Source organism: Branchiostoma belcheri, unplaced genomic scaffold (assembly GCF_001625305.1).
Source record: "Branchiostoma belcheri isolate BF01 breed outbred unplaced genomic scaffold, Haploidv18h27 scaffold105, whole genome shotgun sequence".
Lineage (NCBI taxonomy): Eukaryota > Metazoa > Chordata > Leptocardii > Amphioxiformes > Branchiostomatidae > Branchiostoma > Branchiostoma belcheri.
The window spans coordinates 287,986-304,891 of record NW_017802436.1 but is presented as its reverse complement, the minus strand read 5'-3'; the positions used below and the strand labels follow the sequence as shown (position 1 = coordinate 304,891).

General features: G+C 40.0%; 1 protein-coding gene across 1 annotated transcript; it reads left to right on the top strand.

Annotated features, from left to right (window-relative positions):
• Positions 1 to 1,646: 1,646 nt before the first annotated feature.
• On the top strand, positions 1,647 to 8,352 carry LOC109477190 (neuronal acetylcholine receptor subunit alpha-9-I-like). The gene is made up of 10 exons (XM_019778263.1): positions 1,647 to 1,769; positions 2,082 to 2,213; positions 2,557 to 2,748; positions 3,297 to 3,396; positions 3,807 to 3,964; positions 4,392 to 4,547; positions 5,344 to 5,520; positions 6,411 to 6,458; positions 7,022 to 7,132; positions 8,143 to 8,352. Exons 1-10 carry the CDS (start codon positions 1,647 to 1,649, stop codon positions 8,188 to 8,190), a joined length of 1,245 nt encoding a protein of 414 aa, XP_019633822.1. The 3' UTR covers positions 8,191 to 8,352.
• The last annotated feature ends 8,554 nt before the right edge of the window (positions 8,353 to 16,906 follow it).

Genomic DNA, 16,906 nt, shown 5'->3' with positions numbered 1-16,906 from the left:
GTTCAACTACGTCTGTATTTGGCATATAGAGGGCTTTCATGCTCAAGACAACAATCATGGAGGACCCCGACAAAGAGGTTAGTGCAATTTTTCTGGACTCTTCTGTCTTTCATATAAGGCCGGGACAATTTAACGTAACGTATCGGTTCTTGTTATCTCAAAGACTTGGAATTTTCCATAGAAGATTCTCTGGATAGAACAGAGAAACTGGGAGATCAACAGGAAAGAAAAGTCCAGTGGAACGCCCGCACCTAGACATACTACTTATCATAAACATAGCCAGACTCAAGTTGTGCTTGCAACCTTCTGTTTTTCATCTTAATATGAAATCCAGTATATCAGAAATAAATGTCTTAGGACCAAACAGATACATTGGTGTGGCCTTAACATTAAGCGCTGAAGCTAAAAACAGGAGCAATGTAGTCATAACGTTGTTCTTAGTACAGGGGAACCAAACGGCCCACAACAACGCAGTAAATTATTATTAGTACTGCCTGTTCAGTTCAATTGTAAAGGCTTGAAAATGACATGGTAAAAGAACGAACTATTGGGTCTTTCTGTGCGGACCGTTGTGATTGTTGTCTTATCAAAGTGGATAGTTCTCCTCAAACATGCCTTTCAGCAGTTCTGTATTGAGACCTCTGACCTCTCAGCAGTTTTATACCCTATGTTGTATTCTTATTTCCCATGTCGTATTTCATTTGCTATGTTGCATTTTATTTGCCATGTTGTATTTAAGTTACGTTATGCTTCTTGTATATGTATGTATGTATGTATAGTATTCAATGCGACTCCAGGAAGACTAGTGTTGTATCATTGATTTGTACACACTAATGGAGATCTACCAAATAAACAAAAAACAAGTTCTATTGTGGTAATTTCTTCTCTTTCATTGATTTTATAGTTGGCAGAGCAGGTAGTATTAACAATAACAACAACAACAATGAAAGTTTTATTGCAAATTCATGCCCGAAGGCTAATTGCATGAACAGAAGAAACATTTGTATAAAAACAAGTAATACGTACACATAGAACTACTGATAACTATTAAGAGACTACTAGTAGAAAAACTACTGGGTTTGACTTCTTTTTTGAAGACAGAGGAAGACAAATGATCCACTTTTTCTATAATTTGTGGGTTTTCGGATGTTAGGAGGAGAGTAGTTTTCTTTTCATTTGTATATGCGTGAAAGTTTGGGTAGGATTTGGAGACTAAGTCAAAGAGTTCATTTCGTTCATTGCCATAGAGGGTACAATTTGATACAATAATAATAATAATAATGATAACTGTTCTTGGTCGTAAATTAGTAGTAGATTAACTCTAAACTACAATTGACAGACCAAATCAGTGTATGTCTCTGTACAGTTCAATCCATCTTCGTTTGTCTCTTGCTAAGTCTCTACATAACCTCCTTGGTCTCTTAGACATTTCAGTACGTGAGACTCGAGTCTGATGTTGTGATTGAGACAAAGTTTACAGTCGTCGACGAGGCTACTAATGAGACCTTCACGTGGTCTTCCTTGTCTGGGTTCGAGTTTTTTTTTTGCTGAAAGAGGCACTGAGGATCTTTTGTGGGGGTGAGTTCAGTAGTCTTAATGGTCTGTACATTTTTATTCAGATGATCAGACTGGAATTGCAGGAAAATATGGTTGCTCAACTGAATCAACTCAACAATGAAGTGAAGCACATCAACAATGAAGTGAAGCACATCAACAGTTACCTGGAGAGCAGCAGCGGACAGAAATGGTACGTCAGCAGAAAGGGACATGTGAGTTGTGGACGTCTTACTTTTCAGGCCAAGAAAAAGTTAATTTGATGGACCTCTTACTTTTGAGGCCACGACAATTTAATTTGATGGTTGTGTGACATCGCTTTGAACTGATACATAGATCACATGCTTATGCTTATGCTTATATGTGAATAGATTACACTAGTTTACAATCCTGTATCTATTATGACAAGACGTTAGAGTTGAAGGACAGTTGTGAGAGTTGTGACTGTCCTTCAAGTCCTTATGGTGTTCTGTACCAAGACAGCCGAGTGAACTTTCTTGCTAATGATCGTTTCCCCCTCCTCACAGATCCGAGTGCTGATCACCCCCACCCTGTTCTCCCTGAGGGATGTGGACACCGTCAAACAGGAGTTCTCCGCAGAACTCTGGTACGAAATCTTCTACAAGGACCAGACGCTGAAGGGGACTAAAAACCGAGACGTAAGGGCGATTAGGCTAGTGGCAACACAGATTCAATTCTCTTAAAAAAAAAGAAGCTGAATAGAAATAGAAGCTTAATAAAAAGAATTAAAATAGATGAGATGAGATGAAATTTGATGCAATCAGCTTTGTTTAGTACACACACACACACACACACACACATACATATATATATATATATATATATATATATATATATATGTATATTGAATATACTTTTGTGTAAGATTTTTCGTACAATACGAACATTTTCGAACAATTAGTACAGGTTTGACTGTATCAATGGCCAGGTGGTCCTTATGTAAAATCAGTCATTTGTACATGTTTGACTGTTTTGTTTCAGGATGTAGACTGGGATAACCAGTGGGATCCGCGGATCGTGTTGAGGAACACGACGAGCATCGAAACGGTGAGCTCAGCACAAAACCTGATCCCGGTAGTCGGGGAGGACGTGCCCATCGTGCACGAGTTCAGGAAGGTTCGGGCAACCTTCAAGGTGGACATGGACCTCACCGACTTCCCTGTTGACCACCAGGTATGTTCTTATTGATAAGCCCTTTAACAGTTCCGAGTGCGCAGATGCAGTTGCAGTCCTTAGACAGAAAGCATCATAACTGCACTTACGTGCAGAACTGTGCCATAGGGCATAGCTTAATTCTTTATAAGTCCACATGCACACGAACTTGATTTGTCGGTTCTCACGTTCGGTCTCCTCCTTTCTATTAGAGTTGATAAAGGAAGAAAAGAGGGAGTCAATGTCGCACTTCTCAGCAGCGTGCATATATCGGGTGAGCCACAACAGCAGGGATTAAAACTAGCGTCCTTTTGGTCTATATAGTAGAGGGGATTCATTCCGCAAGCTACCGACATCTCGCACACGCAGTCGTCCCTCAGTAAGACATCTGGAGCCGCATAGTTCCCGTTTACAACTTTTATTCAGCCTGTCACATGACCGGTTTCGCCTGTGTGGCTTCTTCAGAGGCTAAATGACACAAGTACATGAAGTTCTCACTTATATATCGCGTCCTATTGGCCTCAATGCAGGGTAACAAACCATTGGATTATGCACCTGATTTTTTTCAGGAACTGACCGTCCAACTGATGTCAGGATGGCCAATCAAGAAAGCGGACCTGAGAAAGAACTATGGGTCTAATGACACCATTACTGATGAGGACTTTGCAGGTATGCTGTTGTCACATTTTCCGTAGTAGCCTGGTTACCAAACCACCAAAAATTTGCTGAGAGGATGTAGGATGTAGGCTATATTAGGTTTGGTAACCAGGCTATTCTCGTAGACCATCATATAATTTTCATAATTCGTAAAATTCATGCAATGTCATTTATTATGAGAATAGAAAATGTTACCATAATGACTAATATTATGGGGTCGTGTGACGTAGTGGCAGAGTGCTCGACTCGGGACCAAGAGGTCCCGGCATCGAGTCCTAACATGCCACCGATCTTGTGCCCTTGGGAAAGACACTTTACACGACTTTCCTCACTTAACGTAGGTGAAAATGAGTTTTGTGATGTTAAGTTATATATATGACTAATCAACGACTAATCGACTTAACCAACAACTATTTTCTCAGACAAAGATCAGTGGACAGTGAGCAAGTTTCTAGAGTGCAAACATGACAAAAAAACTAACATTCAGTCCGAAACCTTCGGCGAGTACCCCGTGTACAACATCACCGCGCATGTGCAGAGGAAATCGTCTTTCTACTTATGGAACACCGTACTCATCTTGGTAAGTGCAGTACTTTTTTGTTTAAATTCAAAACTCGGATTTGACTAGCTAGCACTAGTGGAAGCAGTTGCTTTTAAATGTTGATCTACTGAAAAAAAACAACCACACGTCAAATAACTCAAATTTTACTCAGTCTCATCCTCATCGTTAAGATCAAAGACCAATTGGTAGCTCCTACACCCATCCATAGGCTTGTTTCAATCAGATAAAGCAGATTCTGATACCAGGTCTGGTCTGTAGAAAAAGGTGGGACACTACGTCTTCCATGGTTTACAGACATAGTTTTAGACATAGATATAGTTTTAGACAAATACATGTCATTATGTATATTTTGACGTTATTCTATACTCTGTTTCAACGTTGTTTTATGCCTTCGGACATAGATTTTCAATAAACCTCTCAAATCTAATGTTGTTTTTCCCTACAGTTCATCATCATTGCCCTCTCCTTCACGGTGTTCTCCATCCCACTGGAAGACCACAAAGACCGTCTCGGCATCACCTTCACCCTGCTGCTCACCACAGTGGCCTTCAAACTGGTGGTTTCCCAGTATCTTCCCACTGTCTCCTACCTGACTCTCTTGGTGAGTAGAAACACGCTTTTTGCATTTCAGTTGCATTGGTATTGTATTGATCACTATCTTAGTTAGGGAGAAGAGATGCTGTTCAACTAACGGAAACTTAGTCCAGTGCCTCACGTGGTCTTGGCCTTACCTTACCGTAGACCTTAGGTCCTCCTGTGCCTACAGGCACATTGGGCGGCAAGCTTCCACCTGGGTCTTTATTCACCACCACAATCACCGTATGCCGAAGAGCTGATCATTGTGTGCCGTCTATGTCATTGTAAATGCCTGCGTGTGTGTGTGTGTGTGTGTGTGTCAATTCAGACTTATTGTCTGCAAGAAGGTGTGTGAATAAAGTTTCAAGTTTCAAAGTCTAGTGGCTGCTGCCTCCTCATTGTAGTAGACTGATGTGGTAAACAGACTTAACTTCATACAATGTTGTTATCTTTATATCACCATGTTTAAAGTTAAGACTTTTGATCCAACACTAAAAAGTTCTCTCACCTAGACCTTTTGACTAGTCACTCTGGTCTTCCTCAGTAGACTGACCCATTGAGGCCTGTCACGCGGTTACTTTGAAGTAAATATCATCATAATCATCATTATAACAGGCTTCACCTTCTATAACATCCCTGATGTACTTTATTATTGTGTGGTATTTAGTCCTCTGATTATTCTCAAGCTTGTCTCCAGCATTGATGAAAAAGTGTAACGTGGGCATAGAAGTTGGTACCAAGTCCTATTTCGCAGTAAAGGGGGTTTGCACGGTGTTCATAATCCATTGCCATCACCTATGTCATCTTTCAATTGTTCTTAGGACAAGTACGTGCTGGGGTGCGTCATCTTCCAGTGTGTGGTGGCAGTGCAGAACACTGTGGCCTCGGTGATTAGGGACAAGGAACACGCCAGGCTGTTTGACGGCGTGTGTGTGGGCCTGTTTGGGGCTGCAGTCCTCTTGGCACATCTGGTCATTGGGATCTACGTTTGGATGAAGGTACGCAAACAGACAAAATACAAAAGAAAAAAAAAATCATTTGTGGTGAGGGCCATGAAAGATATACAAAATCTAGACTAAGGCCCATATTCCATGCCATAGGAATGCCCGCGCACAGTACCTTTTTTATCATTGTTGTATCCATTATGTCAGAGGAAGAGGTTTTTTACTGTTAACATATGAAATGGTTTGACTCGTCGATGCACTTTTACTATTGTTATCTAATGGTCATAGTCAAGTCAAGTCAATCTTTATCGCACAACAATTGTAACGGGTACAATGCATGGCAAACTCTTCAGTACTACATATCTAGCTAGCATCTACTCTCACGTCTACAGTATTACCTACAAGTTTTATGTATCGAAAATGAAATACTTTTAACTGAGAGAATGTTGTTAATTGCCAATTTTTTTTACAATTCAGTCTAGTCAAAGCAGCCAAATTGATTGAATACAGTTTGATTTGATTTTGAATGAAATGCATCTTTACCTTGCCAACTACATTAATTTTTGTTTGTTTTCTTGGCAAAGAGTTGATGTGAAGAATTGAGTACATACACAACCTGTACTCAGTCCTGGGAGCTGGAAGCCGTAGGGGCAGTTTGACTGTCTAGAAAAGTTCTCTATTTCTGGCAGTCATCAGCCTATACAGTTATGTGGAAATTATTAAGTGGAGCTCTATGCTGAGTTTGTTAATATTTTGAAGTATCATATTATACTTCCTGGGGTCTAGAAATGTTTAACATTTAATGTAAAGAATTAGGAAGACCTGCCTCCAAGATGTGTTCCTTCACATGTGTCAATTAGAATTCAGGGTGCGTTTGGGCGAGAATGTATGCCTCATGGAATGTGACAGTTGACCACATATCTCCTCTTCTTCTACTCTATTAGCGAAAAGAGAACAGCCGAAAGCTGCAAGAGGTAGACAAGAAGTTCGGGGTAAGGCTTAATCTAATGATAGACCCTCTCCTATTTGAGGACAATTCAATCAATCAATCAATCAATCAATCAATCTTTATTGCGCAACAATTGCAATGGATACAATGTATGGCAAGTGTTTAAATCAAAAGATAACAACAATACTAAAATCTACTTCTAGATACCTTATTCTAACGCTACCCTAAAATTGTGCGTGATGGAATACAATATATATGGAACATGGATACAATGTTAACATCAGTTCAAAGTGTCACAGATAATATTGTTTCTTTTCCGAAGAGCAGAGGATATGAATTGGATATTGACAGAACACCAATATGAGTCTGACACACTGTGCATTTTTCTATTCATGAAGGCGAAGGATTTTGTAAATTGTTCCCTGAATACTAATGTACATAATTGTATGATGAATAAATACTGTTGTTTCTCCGTCAAAACTGCAAATTTTGACAGGATTCAGACAACAATGTTATGATATTTCTTTGTCAACATTTGAAGATGATGTACATGTAAACGCATCAAAGTGAATCCTTGTTATTATCTTGATTCTTATGTACCATCAGGGGCTCAAGGAACAAGTTGACAAAGCTTACGACGAGCGTGACAAGAACGCACCGGGGAGCACCAAGACCAACATGATCATCAAGGGCTTTACCGCTGAAGAGGTTCGAGGGGTAATTTGAGGTCATTTGAACCTTCAGTGTGAACACGCATGCACTCACACAAGCACACACACACACAAACACAGGCATACATAGACACTGACATTCGGACACAGCACACACACATACATACACACATACATACACAAACACACACACACACACAAACACACACACACACACACACACACACACACACACACACACACACACACACACACACACACACACACACACACACACACACACACACACACACACACACACACACACACACACACACACACACACACACACACACACACACACACACACACACACACACACATGCACACACACACACGCACAGACACACACGCACAGACACACACGCACAGACACACATGCACAGACACACACACACACACACACACATACACACACACACACGCACAGACACGCACAGACACACACGCACAGACACACATACACAGACACACGCACACACATACACAAACACACACACACACACTCACACACATACTCACACAAACACACACACACACTCACACACGCACGCACATACACAAACACACACACACACACACACACACGCACACACACACATACACAAACACACACAAGCACACACACACACACAAGCACACGCACACGCACATTCGCACACACACATTGACACACTCTTCCACAGGGAAGGAAATATAGCAGCATGCACAAACACACAAACACTGAACACGCACAAATACATTCAATTTGCATTTTCTGATGTTCCTTCCTCTCCTCCTTCCATTTTGATCATACAAAATTCTACGCGTATCATTTAAAGGGCAATTTCATATTTCCGAAAAAGTGACTAAAAGTTGATATGGTTGCACATACCCGTATTTTTCAGTCACCTTTGTCTTTGTAAGTCTGAAAGCTAATTGCTACACAATTATAGCTTTAAACCGGACTCCCCTTATGTTTAATGTCTTTGCTGGTAATTACTCACAGTGTTTTTCCTTTCATCTTCCCACCACAAGTTTAAGCCAAACTACGAATCGGATAGTGAAAATACACCACTTGTGTAGGACCTTCTACACGACCTATGGCTGGGGAGACCTGTGTGTGCCCTGCCGACTGAAGCGTACTCGGACGCCCATCCTGGTCTCAACGTTTTTTTTGCTTCGTTGGTTTCAAAAGTTGATTCCAAAACATTAAAATGTCGTATGCATATAATTGTTAACTGGATGTAATGGGCGTAATAATAGACTCATGTTTACCTTGGATGTAGAACCTTCATCTTTGAGCTTGCATGGTATTCTAGTTTTTGTTGTATCACTTCTGACATATATTTGTAGAATAGTGTGCGCCCTTTATTAATACTAGGTAATGTATTAACAATATATAAGTATTGACAAGAGTAAGGGTCCATCTTGGTAATTGTGTTTACATTATAACCAACCTATCAGTGTATGATAATTTACAACACTGGTGTGTTAGGTAATAGCTCGTCAAAACGGTTATTTAGAGCTGCAACTGTACTAATGATTTTAATTGCAATATTTGTTCCCTTCGTTTTATACATAGAAATCTGAATCAGGAATCTGGAGTATTAAAAAGGAGTTGGAACTGGGCTCGACTTCTCTTTTCTCTTTTAATACTCTCTCACTACTCATATAATATAAAATGACAAAGTACATGTATACATTGAAATTTAAAAAAAATCAGTTCTGGGGACTTCCTACCTAAAATCCTATTTGTAAGAGGTTATTTATTGGTTTCTACCAGTCCCAGAGCAAGCAAAGGCGAGTTCTAAACCGTAACGCTTTGGCCGCCAAACATCTCACTCACTCACTCAAGGCCGCTTGCTTCCGAACATCTGCTTGGAGAATACTCCCAGTCACAAGGTCACCTATCGGTGCCTGATAAAAAGTTTTCAAACACCAAAAAAAGTTATGAATTTACATTCGTAACGTTGAAATGCTCTAGATATTCACTAAAACATAAACATTTCTCAAATCATACAAGCAAATATTAGATTTAGTCTAATGTGTTAATTTTCTGTAAAGTTAAACGTTCCTGCGTGTTTGTAAATTTGATCAGGCACTACAATAATTCCACAGGACAGCCTAGCTCTTAAAGTTACAAGCGGGAGTTCGAAGTTTGGACAGACGAAGAACTATGGAGATATTTCAACTTTCACGACGAACCAAACGTCTTATTTCGGATCAGATAAGACGGAACAACACCTTAAAGATGAAGATCAATGTCTTGAGCCGAAATTCGGACGACTGGGCATGGGAAACCAAGTGGAGAATCGAGAAGTGAGTACTAGCGCACCCCTCCCCCTTATAACTTAATATAAAGGCATCCAGTAAATGCATAATTTTTCAAGGCGTTAAAACCAACAAAATATATTCAGGATGAGGAACTCTGTCTGATATTGACCTCTACTGCCATTTCTTTGCACTTTTTTTGCCATCGTTTTAAACTGGAATCATTTGGAATAGCCTCAAAACAAGTTTTTAGGAGGGCCTGCATGGTGGGAATTACGAATTAGTTTAAAATTTCAGAGCTGATGACGACTTTACGCTGCCTTTACGATTTGCGGCTAATGTACTATTACGAATTACATTGATTTTGGAGAAGGCTGCCTACAGATTGCGAAGACTAAAAAGGCCTGATTACGCCTTACGGAAAAGGGCACGCAGGCCCTCTTTTAGTTGACTCATTATCTTTTGGCACTGCCCATAAATTATAGCAAGTAACCTTTTTTGTAGGGCATCGGATTTTTTTGCCCCACAGATTATCTATGCTGTAGGATAGGATTAATTCTTACCACGTTAAAGAATTGACCAAGAAATTCACTTTGAAAATCCAGTTTTGCAGCCCTAAAATTGCATTGGATGCCTAAAAATTAGACTAAAAAGAGCCTTACACTGTTACGGTTGAGTGCACAGGGAGGTCGTAGATTGGGTAGAATAGTAAGCCAAAATGGGTTGTTGGTCTGGTTTATCAGACCGAAGCTAAAGGCGGTAGCGTTTTGGTCGTAAATGTTGCACTGTGGGGCGTGAATTGGGCCAGACTTGGTCGTAAAGTCTTTCCAACCACTTCAGGACCTTACATACATGTGTATGTATGTATGTATGTATGTATGTATGTATGTATATGTATGTATGTATACTTTATTTCCGTGTTGTGTGCTTCATGTATGTATGTATGTATGTATGTATGTATACTTTATTTCTGTGCTGTGCGCTTCATGTATGTATGTATGTATGTATTTATGTATGTATGTATGAATGTATTCTTTTATTTCCGTGTTGTGCGCTTCATGTATGTATGTATGTATGTATGTATGTATGAATACTAAATTATTTCCGTGTTGTGCGCTTCATGTTTGTATGTATGTATGTATGTATGTATGTATGTATGAATGTATGTATGTATACAGAGTACTTTATTTCCGTGTTGTACGCTTGATGCGCCCAGCCCGCATAAAGCACCACCATCCGACACCATTTGATGAATACAATTTGTAAATAGTACATAAACAAGAGATCATCAGGGGCACAGAGGTAACAAAACAACCATACAGTGTATACATGTAAACATAAAAACCCCTGACTCCCGGGACGCCGGGAATCAAACCCGCGCCAAACCCAGGCAGCCACCGTAAGCTAGCTTACAACACCAGTGTGCTAACCACTACTCCAAAAGGTCCTATTCAGTTAGTGGTGCTTGAACCACACTGTTACATTTTATAGTAGAAACGTGGTACACTAGTACATTGGACCATATAAAAAACTTACTAGTATATCACAGCATTACTAGTCATGTTGTATATATATTCTATATCTATATATCGTAGCTGGGTTCAGATAACGTTTCATGCGATAACTTGCGTTATAACTTATATTTTACCCAGGCCATATATAATAACCTTCGATAATGGTGTTCTGGACCGGGTTATACTTTAGGGTATGGCCCAGGCGTCCACCAGCTTTGTATTCCTGTGGTCTAGCAGCATTTTTGGGGCCAAAATTTATTTTATACGCCCGCGTGCACAAGTTTAGGGGTCTTCAGAGGATGTCATCCATAGAATTAAGTCAGTGTGGCCTATCAATAAAGCTAAATTCACATTAATGCCCCCCTCCCACCTGTACCATTAGTTTTGTATACATCAAGTCCAAACTGAAAAACTGTTTAAAGCAGGAATGACACATTTCATGTAGGGCTTTGTTTTAATGGAAACATCGATATCATGAAATGAAAATGTTGAAATAAGGTTCTGAATGTTGAAGAAATTACTCGCATATACATGTAGTACTACTGCAACTCAGTCTTGTTGACAACAGGCCAACTCACTGCAGGTGATTAGTGTTCTGATTTATGTTGGCTGCAGGCCTCATCCGGTGTTTGACGTCGCAATTATCTCGCCGAAGGCAACAAACTTTTCAGCCTGAAAAGACTGTTGTAATCAGCGTTCACGTTTATGGAGTCATTGAGAACTTTTAGTAGAAGGTACACCAACAGTGATCTTTAAGGAAAATATGGAGACGTCTTGCAGAATTTTCACATAATTCAGAGCAGATAATTAGAAAGGCCGTGACCTCTAGGTCATCCCTACTGCCAGGTGTACTTTTGGAGATATAATTGGGATCAGAAGTTAGTATGAAACTCCCAACAGGAAACAATAGTTGTCAAGTTACCAGCCCGGCATGTAAGTTAGATAAATGACACCACAGGTAGATAAGAGCATTACAGCATGGCTGACTTCATCGTATGTGATTCTCCCACACCGTGAGTTAAACTTAGTTCCCCCAGCCTGTGAAGCAGTCTTACTGCTTGGAGATAGGACTAGAATATTAATGAGGAAATGGCAGTCACCAGGTAATTTGGAAGGATTCATCTGATACATTTGAAAACTTATAATGAGATTAAACATGAAAATCATAACATAAAGAAATGAAGCACACTTTCAAGTAACTTGGTCAGATTTTAGATTTTGGATGCTCTGCGTGTGAAGAAGAAAAAGATGGTTTAGAATTAGCCTTGCAATCAAGCCTTAGTCACCAGGCAGGGTGAAAATGTTTATACACACTGGAAACAATTTTCTTAGCTTTTCATATCCTTATTTTTGTAGTGGTTGTTTTATAATAGTAATAAATAGTCAAGCTACTTTTTATAAACACAGTAGCGTGTTTCCTGTGCACTTTTGACGCCATTGAAACGGGCTGTACATGTATTTATTTATTTATTTATTAAGTTTTACCACATACAATATGCACTGTGGATGGCATGGCAAAACAGGTGTTTCTGACATGAAACACCTTTTCAAAGCCGCCATACCAATAAAATGACAACTGAAGACAATTTACAAAAAGTAATCAAATCACATAATACAATTTGAGAAGTAATTGTGTGGCACGCTTACATAGCTCAACATAGAGTGGTGTATGTACAAGTGGTAATTGGAGCCCTATATACAGTTTTTTTAAATAATTTTTTTGTCATACCAGGGCCACAATGATATTCAATGCAAGTATTTTGATTTTTGGCCCATGTGATAACTAGCCATATCACACTGGGTTATAAGGGTTATCACACAGGATTCCAAATGTGCCATTCATTAATTGGAACACGTTTCCAGTGAGCTGCTTTTGAAAATTTGAATACCGGATTTGGATGTTATTGATGTTGTTAGTAACTTGTTACTGTACAATTTTTTGTTTCAGTCAATCAGTCAATCATCTGCGGGCATCCCGTTCTGATGCATGGCGGCCACAGTCATTCACAGGCTAGGTAGAACAAATTTTCAGACTGTCTGGCACATTTCACATTGAGATGTGTGTTTTATTTGGATTGTTATCTACATGTAAGTGATGTTCACGGTCGATGTTCAATTCAGAACTTGCACTTCTTGTTCCGCCGCTCAGAATCTTTCAGCGTGCCACTATGTTCTCTTCCAGTTCTCATCAATACACCGTTAACATACCTGTCTCCTTGTCATTTTACAACAACAGCTTCTTTCCCCGGACTGCAAAATTATGGAACTCTCTTCCAAACAGCTGCTTTCTGTCCGACTACAATCCACAAAGCCTGAGACAAAACAAAGGTCCACTGCCATCTCCTGACATAACTACATTATACTCACTTAAGGTACCTCTAGCTCTATGCCGAGAAGTGGCCAAAAATAATTGGCCTTGCATTGAGCGACACCGTTAAAAAAAAAGAAGTGTTAGTTACTAAGTCTTGTATAATCTTACATGTAGTTCTTCCTTGTAATTCTCTCCAGGTTCAACAGAGTGGCCACAGTTCTCTGTGTATGTCTTCAGTCATGGTCGAAGCACAAGGTGGTGAGAACTCTATCTCGAATGTACTCTAAATCTAATGACTTCTGAATCAATGCTGGCTCTAGATCCAGTCAGTGTCAGCATTATGACTTTCAAAGTGTTTCATTAATAGCTACATGTATGGATGATGCTTTGCCAGATTGAGAAGGTTATGTTTCTGAGCATTTTTGTTTGTGTGTGTGCTGTAAGTGTGTGTGTGTGTGCGTGCGCGCGTGTTTATGTGTCTGTGAATATGGGCTGTGAGTGTGTACGTATGTGTGTGTATGAATGTATATAATGTGTCTGTGTATGTGTGTGTGTGTGTGTGTGTGTCTGTGTGTGTGTGAGTGTGTATGTGTGTGTGTCTGTGTGTGTGTGAGTGTGCGTGTGTTTTGTGTGTGTGTGTGTACATGTATGTGTATAATTTGTGTGTGTACATGTATGTGTATAATTTTGTGTGTGTGTGTGTACATGTATGTGTATAATTGTGTGTGTGTGTGTGTACATATATGTGTACATGTATAATTGTGTGTGTGTGTGTGTGTGTGTGTACATGTATGTGACTGTATAATTTTGTGTGTGTGTGTGTGTGTGTACATGTATGTGTATAATTTTGTGTGTGTGTGTGTGTGTGTGTGTGTACATGTATGTGTATAATTTTGTGTGTGTGTGTGTGTACATGTACATGTATGTATAATTGTGTGTGTGTGTGTGTGTGTTGCGACAGGAATCGGCGAATTTTGGTCACAGTGAAATTACCAGCGATAAACGAAATTATTAGCCAAAGAGCGATTTTTCTTCTATTTTGCAAAATTAGATATTTTTATTTGAAGCTTCCAAACAATGTGAGCTATCAATCAGTTATACTTGGGTTAACTTGGCTGAAGTGAATTGCGAGGCACCTCCAGGCTACACACAGGTAGGTGGTGTGTTTTGCATACTTGATCAGCGAGAGTCGAGGTTGTCGGGCAACTTTCTGGGCGTAGCCATTTTGAGCGGCGACCAGAGAGGTACAGAACCCACGACGGTCTCAACGAAGACTTCAGAAAAAGGTCTGTCACATTTTCTTAACTCTCTGTTAGTGTGCTGCAGTGGTTAGGAACCATTCTTCTGGACACGAGGGTCATTTAGGGTTTGAATCCTGTCCTCTTGTCGCTTGCCTGACTTGCCGGTTGTGAGAAAAGATTGTGTATGTCGTGTACTGTGCGCTTGTTAAAAAGGACAGACACAATTTTTCAGCACGTTAAATCTGTACCTGCTGTACTAGCACAGCCTGTGTCCTTTACTCTGATCAGTGTGGAGAATCTTGTTCTGTAATCTTAACTTGCTATATAGGTTGAGATATAAGTGACACTCATTACTATTACCTTGGGTTATGCTAATATTAGGACTAAGTGAGAGAGTAGCCTTGACCGGAGGTGGTGTCAAGTTACTCTCCCGGTACACACAGTTCTAGCGTTAAAGTTGAGTCTCAGTAATCTTCCACTTAAAAGGTAGTATATTTAAGAATTCTAGTGTGTCCTTATTAATGTGCTGTTTTTAATAAGAAGCACTTTTCTGTTGGAACCAAATCCCTTGCACTCTAAGAGTCAGTGTGGCCGGTCCCCACTGAGGAGGAAATGCTATTTTGGACCCAGTAACATTTGTTGTGAAAACACATTTCCTGCACATTGTGTGGTGGTTGATGCCTTGGTCCTACTAAAAATAAGCTGTGTTGAAATGGAGTAGTGGTGAAGCCGCATCGCAGAAGAAAATCCCAAACTGTCATGATCAAAAATACCCCACTTTACAGTACTTGAAGGCCCCCTTTGTTTTGTCAAAAGGGGCGTATCTCAAAAGTCAAATCAAAGGTCAAATATTTTGCAGTTAAAGAATTGAACCATTCTGTCCATTTTGTGTTGTAATATATAAAGATACAGATACTTCCACGGTCGATGTTCAGGAGAACTTGCACTTCTTGTTCCGCCGCTTAGAACCTTTCAGCGTGCCACTAGGTTCTCTTCCAGTTCTCATCAATACACCGTCAACATACCTGTCTCCAAGTCATTTTACAACAACATCACTCAATATCAATATCACTCAATACAGACGCGGGATTGGCCGCATAACATCACACGGTAGGTGGACAAGAGTGCCCGGTTGCTGACTAACAGCCGATGCATGTGTTATGCAGAGAATGTTTATCTGTGACAGGATTTCTACTGCATTTTGTTGCATACATCACAGATGCTCAGGGAAAAAACAAAATGAGAAAAAAAAACTCACGGGGAATCATGAGGGAGGGTGCAAATTATAAAGGGCTTTGTAGTTCATTATAAACAACTGCAAGAATAATAGAATGTCTTTAATCCTGCTTTAATCAACTTGAAGTTTCCTCTGATGTCAAATTCAGTTTCACCGGTAAAACAGGAGTCTTTATCAATTGATAAAGACTCCTTGTAGACTAGCAAGCAGACATCAACTCAGTTTGCTGCTTTTAGATTTCCCGCGCTGAGTTTGACGGAGATTTTCGAAATAGAACAGGGGATTCAATGCATTCGATCTGGAACGGTCTATAATTGCAGACCGGCTTGAACCGGTTCAGACCGCCTGAACTATTCTGAGCGCGGCAGTAATAAATTACTGTAGGGTGTGGTCTTGTCCAAGCTGCCTCAGTGCAGTGGATAATTGGGGTTCAAACTAGTCTGAGTGAGCAGATTACTCTCATCTGCCAAATAAACATACGGGTACGTTTATTTTTTTGGGCCCAAACATCCACCCAGTACGTTCTTATTTTGCACAGTACGTTTATTAATTTTTTGAAAACCAGTAATTTTTTTCAACTTCGTGTGAAAAAAATTGACAAATCATCGACGTGAAGACGTTTATAAACGCATATTGTAGCGAGAAACTTGTCATTTTCGGGCCGGTTTTTGCAATCACCGCGTGCATAAATTCGTCTGAATGTTCTATTGTCATGGGTGGTGCTTATCAAAATACAAAATATTAAATGCTCTTTTTTTTGTCTATTTAAATTCCTAATTGCAAATAACAGTTAAAGATTTGTGCATATATCAGTAAGGGTGCATTTTAGTACAAGAGACACAGGTTACCCGTCAATTTTGGTAATTTTCCGGGGGGTACGTTTATTCCGGGGGTATGTTTATTTGATTTTGAAGATTTGTCCGGGGGGTACATTTATTCCGGGGGGTATGTTTATTCGGCAGATGAGAGTAGGCACCAGGAAAGGCAGAATCTTTGCAGAACAGTGTGAGTGTACATGGGTGGTTCAGGCTACATTGGGGAGCTCAAGTGGTTCCAGAGATACAGTAGCATGGGTGCCGTCCAATTTGGCTCCTTACACTCAGTGGCCCCCCCCCCCCAAATAAACAGCCAGCGAGTGTACGGTATCTTCAAGCAGATTCTAAGGGTGGCAAATGACAGTATCAAATTGGCCAGGCAGTATCCATTTGCTAGAAAGGGTCCATAC

Excerpts from the sequence above, each read along its gene's own strand:
- LOC109477190 (XM_019778263.1), top strand. The coding sequence starts at position 1,647 with ATGGTTGCTCAACTGAATCAACTCAACAATGAAGTGAAGCACATCAAC. Across the intron at positions 3,397-3,806 it reads TACTGATGAGGACTTTGCAG|ACAAAGATCAGTGGACAGTG; the intron begins GTATGCTGTTGT and ends CTATTTTCTCAG. Across the intron at positions 5,521-6,410 it reads GGATCTACGTTTGGATGAAG|CGAAAAGAGAACAGCCGAAA; the intron begins GTACGCAAACAG and ends CTACTCTATTAG.